Genomic DNA, 10,339 nt, shown 5'->3' with positions numbered 1-10,339 from the left:
ATCACCAGTTGTCCCTTTTTTTTAAAGAAAAAAAAATTCTACAAATATCAATTATTGCACTAATCAAAATCAAATAATGACAACTAAGAAATATCTGGAAGTGATCATTTCAGCAATTATAATTTATAATTCATTATTTCATAAGGTCTTCAAAGAGAAATGCCTCTTGGATATCAAATTTACAAAAATAGTATCAAAATAATTATAGTGACATTTGAACAAAAAGCCAAAAAAAGAAGTAATTTATAATTTTTTTTTTTCGACAAATAATAAGATAATCTTTACCAAATGCATTTAAATTAGGGAAAATTAGAATCCCCTGCACTTTTCTAATACTCTTTAGATTAAACATTGGTTCTATTTTGAAATTTGATTAAACGTATCAAATATGTGCTAAGAAGAAATCTACATTTCAGAAAGACTTTTTATTAAAATTGACTACAATAGTTATCTACAAGATTTTAGGAGTTTTGAGATATTATCTAAGAAAATTGAAAGGTATATTAAATATAATGGCAAGTCGCAATCACGGGTATTTTGAAAGACTTTTTATTGGAATTAAATTCTACAATATTTATCTACAAGATTTTAGGAGTTTTGATGTATTATCTAGGAATTAAAAGGGTATATTTATATAATGGCAAGTTGGGTAATTTAAATTATAAAAAAGGCTACTTCTAATCCATGTGGCACCTAAATTGTAGGAAAACGTTTAATCAAAACTTTAAAAGACATAAATGTTTAATCTCAAAATTTTAAAACCTAAGCATCTGTATCAAAACCTCTCTTAGAAAAATTGGTGTACCATGTAGGCAATCTCTCGAATCCCTAAACCCTAATTTTTTAAAAAAAAATTTTTAGATTTTTTTTTTTAAAACGTACAACAATAATGTTTTATCCCACCATCTAGATCAATTGTAAGAATATTAGAATATTAGAATACTGTCACTCTCGATTTTACCCCAAATATTCCGTTAGGTCACCTATGTCACTCTAGTCGTCACATCGTGTCCACAGTACGATCCAGTCCGGCCCCATAAAGAGTTTCATATTTCATTGCGATTTCCGGTTGGGTGTGAATGCTCCATGTATCTGTGGGCGTAAGAACAAAAGTGTTCAGTGACACGACGAAAGTGAAAAACATTGCAATATCTTGGACAATTTGTCTTGTATACACTGGCGCATAGTATGAATTATGATTTTGATTTGTGTCATGAGACGATTCATTCTAAAATTTCGCACGATAGAAAATCCGATAATTAAAATACGCAAACAAGAATTAGAAAGCCAATATTGCCCTTGCTTTTAGGTGCTTTATCAGGGTAATTTTGAAATTGTGATGTGAAAATATCATCTGGCGATGCAGAAAGATGATTCTGCTGACTAAGGAATTTTAGCCATTTGGTGGAGGTTGGTGAGGGAAATTAATTCTACATTACAAGCTCTATTTGCTCAAGGCCAGGTTATCATGGACCACCATGATACTGTGTTTTCCTCAATTTATATAAAGGAAACTGATACTGACACTTTAAAAAATTCATTTACTGTAATATTTCACATTGTTCAGGGGAGTGGATCATGTAAGCCTTATATGTATATTCCCATCTCTACCTAGCACGAGGCCTTTTGGGAACTCACTGGCTTCAGAGTTCATCGAAACTCCAAAGTTAAGCGAGTTCGCGCGAGAGCAATCCCAGGATGGGTGACCCATTGAGAAGTTCTCGTATGAGTTCCCATAAACAAAACCATGAGGGCGTGGTCAGGATCCAAAGCGGACAATATCGTGCTACGACGGAGTCGAGCTCAGGATGTGACAATTTGGTATCAGAGCCAATCCCTGCTAAGAAGTGTGCCGACGAGGACGTCGGGCCCCTAAAGGAGGTGGATTGTAACATCCCACATCGCCCAGGGGACTGCATCATGTAAGCCTTATATGTATATTTTCATCTCTACCAAGCACAAGACCTTTTGGGAACTCATTGACTTCGGAGTTCATAGGAACTTCGAAGTTAAGAGAGTTCGCGCGAGAGCAATCCCATGATGGGTGATCCACTGGGAAGTTCTCGTGTGAGTTCCCATAAACAAAACTGTGAGGGCGTGGTCGAGGCCCAAAGTGGACAATATCGTGCTACGGTGGAGTCGAGTCCGAGATGTGGTGGGGGCCTGGACCGGGATGTGACAATCACACTCTTCACAAGTTACAAGTGTATTTTTTATTTTAAATATAAAAATTTTCAAGTGTAAAATAAAAATTTTCAAGTGCCGATAACAATTTCTGTATAAATATGTATATAATATATGGAAAGTTAAGATTCAACTATAACTGCAGAAAAAACTCTCTAAAATAATGCTTTATAAAAGTAACTTCATTGACATCATAAAAATTTTTGGCACGAACTTGAGACAATTATATATATATATATATATATTATGAATAAACACTACATTGTAATAAGTTATAATTTTTTTAGTCTTACCTTAAAGAAATACACTACATGTAGTAATAATTTAACTGCAGAAAAAACTCTCTAAAATAATGCTTTAGAAAAGTAACTTCATTGACATCATAAAAAATTTTGGCACGAACTCGAGACAATTATTTATATATATATATATATATATATATATATATATATATATATATTATATGAATAAACACTACATTGTAATAAGTTATAATTTTTTTAGTCTTACCTTAAAGAAATACACTACATGTAGTAATAATTGTGAATAATTACAAAATATGCGATATCACAAATAAAACTTTAAGTTGACCTAAAATACTTCTCTACAATTATTTGGGACAATGATTTAGTTTTTAGAATTAATGACACGTATTTGAGCTTTCAGGTACATGTGCAAGAAATAAAATACTTGGTGTCCTGTAAATTTTAATGAAAACTAATGAAAATAGTTTCAAATCTTTGTATTTTAATAAAAAAACCATCCACTAACTTTATTTTATTATAAGGGACAAAATAAATAAAAAATAAAAAACACCAAATGCGCTGGCGCGCATACACCCCACTCCACCCCCCATTTCCACTATGTTTTCTCCCCATTGTCAGCTAACATTAAGCCATTATTATTATTATTATTATTATTATTTTGCATAGAATAAGAGAAAAGCTTCAAATTGAATTACATTTTCCCAGTTTTATTTTTGTGGTGTTGTTTCCCAATAGTAGTCAAGATGATGAGAGATTTTTCAATATGCCCAGAACACGGAGTGATACACCACGTCTCTATACAAGTGGTGAGATTTTTGTGTTAAAAAATAAAATTTCCCATCACTTACATAATAACACGCGGTGTAGAAAGTTAAGATTGTAGGTGGAGGAGAAGAGGAAGCCGCAAATGGACGGACAATAGAAGAAAATTAAGTAATTGGTATAGAAATTAAGAAACTGAAGAGATATATAGAAAATTTGATGAGTATTGAAGAAAATTAGAAGAAGAGAGAGAAGAATGTAGTACCATACAGTTTCATAAACAATGTAGTACCATTAAGTTTCATAAACAGTGTAGCATCGTTAAATTTCATAAACAGTGTCGTAATTTTTCATAAACAATGTAGTAAATTAGTTTCATAAACAATGTCATAATTTTTCATAAACAATGCAATAAATTTCATAAAAGTGTCGCAAGTTTCATAAACTGTGTAATAAGTTTCATAAACAGTTTGTGTGAGGATGTTGTGATCTGAGTGTCAAAAAAAAATTTTAATATTAAAATTATGTATTTTTCATTAAAATTTAAGTTCTTTTGTCATTTTTATTAAAATTTAAGGGTTTTTCATTAAAATTGAAGTTTTTTTAATAAATAAAGTTATAGCATGATTTTTTTAAAAATAAACTTAACGTAAGCTTTTTTTCATGAAAATTTCCTAAATTCTATCTAGGAAATACAATTCATTAAGGCTAAAAAAAAAAATAATCAATACACAATATTTTTCAACTACATCTTTATCAAGGAATAACCTCCCTAAAGTTATAAAATTGTTTTGGTCCAAACTTTATGACTGTATATACGTTTTGATATGTGAACTATACTCCAAAAAAAAAAAAAAATTTCACTCCTAAACTCGAATAATAGTTGCTCCCAACCTCTAATTTGACGAGGTTTTGCTGCACCTAATCATTTGTTTTAAACAAACGGTATTATCTACGGTAAGGGAAAAGAGGTAAGCTTAGCTTCATAATGAGTTAACAAAAATGTAATTCAAATTTGTTTTTGACAAGAATCGAACCTAAAATCTCTAACTTACAAGTGAAGAGGTATTAATTACTCGGATTCACAAAAATGCACCTAAACGTATGGTTGTTCTTATGACGAACATTGCCTGATTTAGACATGCAACAAGTCATTCTTACTCACAAGCGAACCAATCTAACGCGTGCATGCTTAGTAAACACAAAACAATGAACGCGAGTCAATCTATGATTTGTTTTGCAAGGAAAAGTGACTCAGTAAACCAAACCATGAAATACTCATCGAATTAATAGACTAGCTAGTACACTCTCAGATTAGATCTAAATCTATTGTACAAACGAAAAAACACAGAGAGCGAGAGACAGCTGCTTCACAAACACCCAAAAAGGAATCAAAAGCCCATCTGCTTTTCCCCACAGCTGCTTTTTTCCCACATAATACGGTTACTTAATTACTTAGAAGGGCAATGAAGATACAAAAATACAAAAATCTTAGCAAGGATGTCCCCTAAGATGTTCATAATTGCACATCCTACCCCATCTTCCTCCTCCTCGCACCCTCTAAATTCCTTTTCAGCCCCACCAAAGCATCAAGCCTGAGAAGAATAGGGTTATGAGAGAAGAAAACAAACTAGCAGTGTCAACAGATCTAATCCCACCGCTGTCGTCCGTGTTGATGCCAGCTCCCGATGGCCCTACGCCCGTGCCAATGCCTCCTAGTACTCCAGGAGTCGCTGTGTACGGGGTGGTGCCTGTAGGCGTTGTGCCAGTTGTGGGTGTTGTGCCAGTTGTGGGGGTTGTGCCGGTGGTAGGGGTTGTCCCGGTGGTAGGGGTTGTCCCGGTGGTAGGAGTTGTGCCGGTGGTAGGGGTTGTGCCGGTGGACGGGGTTGTGCCGGTGGACGGGGTTGTGCCGGTGGACGGGGTTGTGCCGGTGGTTGGGGGAGTGCCGGTGGTTGGGGTTGTGCCGGTTCCCGTGGATGGTGTTGTCGGAGTAGTACCTGATGAGCTGAAGGACAAAGAAGAAAAAATATTTAACACACCAAACACAAAACCTAGAAATGCCAGAACGGAAGCTGCAAGCATATGATCATGTGAAGCATACAGAATGAGAACATACAAAACAAAAAATCATGGAAGATAAACAAGTTTATGATTTTACAAGAAAATTTACGCTCCCACATGTTTACGCAGTGGCTGAACAGAGACCGTGCAATCATAAATCTCATCGTAGGTCCTACACAGCATTCTTTGAGATAAGATTTATCCTGTGTAGGACCTACGATATTGCAAAAGCAGTCAACCTTGGAGAGAGATGCTGGAAACGCAAGCTTATTAAAAAAAAGTTCAGAAAGATCAATAACTATTCAAAGTTGCCCTTCGAATACGAAGCCAATGAACTATTTGTGCAATGCTACAACGTCGCGAAGATTTTTAAAAGTTCCATCCTATAGCCAAGAACAACAGGAATGTTTGCATCTTAACGCGAACATATGTTTTTCGGAGCATATTTAGGCATGTAACATCGTGTAAGCTGATTTAAATTCATGCCGGTTCAAAGTCATTGAATGTATGATACTTGGTGTATCAGGGTCGTATTTCTGGTATACTGAAAAATTTCTCTTTGTTTAGGAGATGATAATTAATGATTATCTATAGTAGGCCCCATCTCTCAAAATCCACCAATGTATGAGAGGAACGAGCATAACACTTCTTTTAAACAAAAGTAGTTTAAAGTACATTAGCATCTAATCTAAGCCCTTTCGGGAAAGCTTTTGAATAAAAAATTAGTTTAACATACTAATTAAAAATTAGAAATCTTTTACAGTTGAATGAGATGCATCAGAGGTAGAAGAAACGATAGGAAGAGTAATGCATGAGTTTTATGACTTACCCAAGTGGATAATTACATGCGATTCACATGGCATTGTATTATAAGTGGCGTCCGAGAAGTGTTCATAATACGCATGACACTAGCCTGAGACGCCATAGTGGCATCTCGAGGAGTGTATGAAAGTGGCATTGTATTATTGGTGGCGTCCGAGGCGGCGCATGTAAGTCCCTCTCGGATAATAGTCATAATACGCATGACACTAGCCCGAGACGCCATAGTGGCATCCCGAGGGGTGTATGAAAGTCCTTCGCCACTTATCCGGTAAAGTTATCATAAACGATGTAAAAACAGCAAGAAAAACAAAAACAAAAACAAAAACAAAACCAAAACCAAAACCGAGTTCAGATTAGTGCTACAAAAAAAAAAAAAAAAAAAAGGTGAAGTGAGATTAAAATAAAAAAAATAAAACTTCAAAAAAGATGGCTCAGATCTCAAAAGATTGAGCATCCCAAGGCTATGATGTAGCTTTTGAATCCTCAGAATATCTATTGTCCCACCATGGACGTGGTACTATGCTTTTTGTGACGGACAAAATCTGCCCATCACAAATGTGGACAAAAAACTCCTTCACCAAAGTTTTTTGTGGCCGTTACTTTTGAATTCCGACTCTGATCACAGACCATGCACTGCATTAGGCAGTGTACGGCGCCTAAAGCCCAAAAGATGATGGCTTTGCATAACAAAGGGACAGATGTCATTCTGTGTCTGTGACAACATTTTTTTACCCTTTTTACTGTTACTTTCAACACAATTTAACCATTTTACCCCCTTTTGGGGTTAAAAAAAAAGCATTGGATCCCAATTGTTTGGCAAAATTTACGGAAAAGGACTTTTGGAGATCCGGAAGATCCGTGATCTTTATCGTTCATCGCATATCGTGCGATCAGAAATTATTTGAAATTTAAAATTTAATATAAATAGTACCTAACGAAAACTAATTGCACGATATATTATGAATGATCATGATCAAGATCTTCCGGATCTCCAGAAAAAGAATTTGGCTAGGATCATTTTCCAAAATTTACTAAGCTCAACTACCAATAAATGGGCAATAAGTCAGGACATCTGATGCAAATTTCAACACCAGTCGAAAATATAAAAAGAGCTTAATTAGATAATTTAGATTGATCAAAGCAAAAAAAGAAAAAGGAGGGTGTTGGATAATGAGGTACAACGAAGGAAAACGATTTCCGCACACCATTGTTCTTCTTATCCAAACGTTATTTTTATAGTTATATAAAGCAAACGAGAATCTATGGAATGCAGAAGAGGATAAAAAAGTATGAGAAAATCATTTTCCGTATTAAAAATATTCACAAAGAAAACAGTAGACAGCAGAAAACAAAATTAACCAAGTTTTTTACTGCGAAGTTAATATATGGAGTTTGGTAACTCTTTGTCCCTGCAAATCATATTTTTGTCTTTTAAGAAAAGTGCTTTTCCTGCATTTCTACTTAAGCTTTGCCCTAAAGCAGCACTCCCAATTCACTACTTAACAGCTTAGCCCTAAAATTTGAAATCCAAAGAGTAAACTCTGTGGACTGTGGAGTGTAACTTGATGGCATTCAAAAGATTCAAGCAGAAATAATTAACCAAAAAGATAATAAAAAACCAAATAAAATCCATGAAAATGGAAAAAAAAATTTGGTCCAAATTAACCATACCTGGCACTGGCAGGGTAAGTACAACCATTTGAGCCTGTAAAAACACCATGGAATGGTAAAAAAAAAAGTTACCACCTTTAATCTAACTGATCCATACACAAAAAAAATCAACCCAAAATTTAACAAAAAAATGAACCCAAAAGAGAAGGATCTGGGGACTTACTGGGATCAGTGGCGGTAGGGGTTGCAGTGCCAGAAAAGTCACAAGTGCCAGTGGATTGGCCCTTCTTCTGGAAATAGCTGTTGACAGCATAGCTGCAGTGAGCTTTGACAGTGTTGGGGTTGTAGCAAACTCCATTGGGTTTTATGGGGTTGCAATCTGCCCCAGCTCCACAGGCATAGTCCAGTGCCCTCTGCAGGGCCGTAGGGTCTCCATCTTTGCAAACACACCAATTTGCACCTATACAAATAAATCCCCACAAACAAATAAATAAATCAGAGGCTCAAAATATTAAAAGGGGTGAGCTTATACATGGCAGGAAGATTAAAGATCAGATCTATTTTTCTTTTTCTGAAAAAAAAAAACCCCAAAAATGCAAACTTTAAGAGAAATATGAAATCTTTAACATAAATACAAATTAGAAATTAGAAAAACAAATGAAGGAAAATGAACACTGAACTAGTAAGGAAAAATGGTATTTTTTCTTGAAATAAAATAAAAAATTTACAGGCTTGATTAGGTAAGTACAGTGTGGAAAATATGGTGTTGAAAAAAATACCCATTTCACTTAAAAAATTATATGGAAAATACATAAATGTGTTCTTACTTGACTGGCCAGCCATGGCTAAGAGAAGCAGAGCTGCAAAAGCTAGGGCAGCCATGGTTGAAGAGAGAGAAAGAGAGAGAGAGAGTAGTGTGTGGTAAGTTAACAATGGAGCTCAGAGCAAGCTAGCACCAGCTGAATCTAGAGAGAGAGAGAGTGAGAAATGGGATGAGGGTGTGAGAAAACAGGAAATGTGGGTAAATATCTAGATACACAAAAAAATAAAAATAAAAAAAAAAGAAAAAACTTGGTGATGTTGACGGTGCGCGGTGATAGTGGCTGTGTGTGTGGTGTCGGCGTGCCTTTTTCCTTTTTTTCTTCTCTATCTCGTTATGTGTACAATTTTTAACACTGTTCATTTCTTGGTTTGTACTGAAGGCAATTACCTATCGAGGATTATACGTCACCATGCCTTTTTGTGTTAATTGTAATAGCTAAGGGCTTATTTAGAAGCGTTTTTATAATTATAAGAGCTTTTTGAAAATATAATTTTGAGTTTCAAAAGTACTGGAAGTTCTTCAAGTAAGAAATATTAATTATGTTTTTATTGTAGGAAACATTTCAAATTCTTTATACAAAAAGCACCAGTCATGCAATAAACATTAATTATGTACTTATTGTGGGAATCACTTCATTTGTATTTTTGCTAAATATTAATCTTTCATGAAAGCACATTTCACGATTTTAAAAATATTTTTAAACCAGCCATTGTTAAAAATCAAACTGGTTTCATGTCATGAGGACTAGAACAAATACAAGGAATGAAGATTCTCTTTGGATCCTCTTTGTGAGGATTTTAGGGATCCTCATATCGTGTTCGTTTATCGTATATTGTATGGTCAGTTTTCGTCAAGTAATATTTGTGTTTAATTTTAAATAAAAATATTTAAAATGATTTATAATCGCAGATGTACGATAAATGGACACAATGTGAGGATTTGGAGAGGATCATCATTCTTTTTTCAATTGGATTCTCTCCGATCCTCTTGGTGAGGATCTTGTGAATCGGTAAATCGTATGCATTGATCATATATTGTGCTGTCAGTTTTTATCAGATACTGTTTGTATTTAATTTTAAGTAAAAATATTTAAAATGATTTATGATCATATATAATTAACTAATCGTAAGCTAACAACGGCTGTGGTCTCGATCATCAGTTGATACATCATCTTTTTTGTAGTGTAGTAATGTGGTGTGAAACATCTCATGTGTTACGTACGTTGGCAAGAGAACGTGAGAGGGAATGATTGAGATCATTTTTATTATTATTTTAATATAAATATTTTACACTAATTTATATTAAAAAAAGAGAAAGTTGAACTGGATATGCATGTGTCAAAAAGAATTGAGATAAGACAGAGATTTAAAATATGAAAAAAATATACTAGGGTGTTATGAGTTATTTTTTCACTCGAGTTGAGTAAATGATATTTTAAATTACCAAACACCAAGAGAAATTTGAATTCAAGTGCAATAAGACGAGTCCTCTTCCATGGCTGCTGATTTGATGTGGATATGAGCCAACATTTTCAAGTAAGTTAAACAGGTTGACACGATTGCAACACGAATACGATTTCAACACAAAAGTGATTGCGCTCAATTTAATCACATTATTGTCCATATGCTTGTTTGAGTCGTGTTAACGTGTCATGTTTGAAATTCCCGTCTACGTGTTGAACTTTCATGACCGAATGATATGGCCCATACCTACTAGCTTTATGCTATCCGGCCCGTCATTCCATCGGTTCATTCGCTTCGGCCCGTCAAAATTTCACTACGAACCCAATATACGTGATCGCAAACTTAAA

At 34.5% G+C, this 10,339-nt stretch overlaps 1 protein-coding gene across 1 annotated transcript; it reads right to left on the bottom strand.

Moving 5' to 3' along the window:
- Positions 1-4,462: 4,462 nt before the first annotated feature.
- On the bottom strand, positions 4,463-8,712 carry LOC137710931 (PLASMODESMATA CALLOSE-BINDING PROTEIN 3-like). The gene is made up of 4 exons (XM_068450098.1): positions 8,534-8,712; positions 7,930-8,166; positions 7,767-7,800; positions 4,463-5,217 (listed from the first exon to the last, which is right to left on the bottom strand). Exons 1-4 carry the CDS (start codon positions 8,586-8,588, stop codon positions 4,785-4,787), a joined length of 759 nt encoding a protein of 252 aa, XP_068306199.1. The 5' UTR covers positions 8,589-8,712; the 3' UTR covers positions 4,463-4,784.
- Positions 8,713-10,339: the final 1,627 nt, after the last annotated feature.

The sequence above is a fragment of the Pyrus communis genome, chromosome 12, assembly GCF_963583255.1.
Source record: "Pyrus communis chromosome 12, drPyrComm1.1, whole genome shotgun sequence".
In the NCBI taxonomy this organism is placed as follows: Eukaryota; Viridiplantae; Streptophyta; class Magnoliopsida; order Rosales; family Rosaceae; genus Pyrus; species Pyrus communis.
Note: the sequence above shows the minus strand (reverse complement) of the source record. Positions and strands in the feature narration are given on the sequence as shown.

What these genes read in the sequence shown, in the direction of transcription:
- LOC137710931 (XM_068450098.1), bottom strand. Translation starts at nt 8,588, where the DNA reads ATGGCTGCCCTAGCTTTTGCAGCTCTGCTTCTCTTAGCCATGGCTGGC. An exon ending in CCCTACCGCCACTGATCCCA is followed by an intron (nt 7,801 to 7,929) that starts GTAAGTCCCCAG and finishes GTGTTTTTACAG; the next exon opens with GCTCAAATGGTTGTACTTAC. An exon ending in ACTTACCCTGCCAGTGCCAG is followed by an intron (nt 5,218 to 7,766) that starts GTATGGTTAATT and finishes TTTGTCCTTCAG; the next exon opens with CTCATCAGGTACTACTCCGA.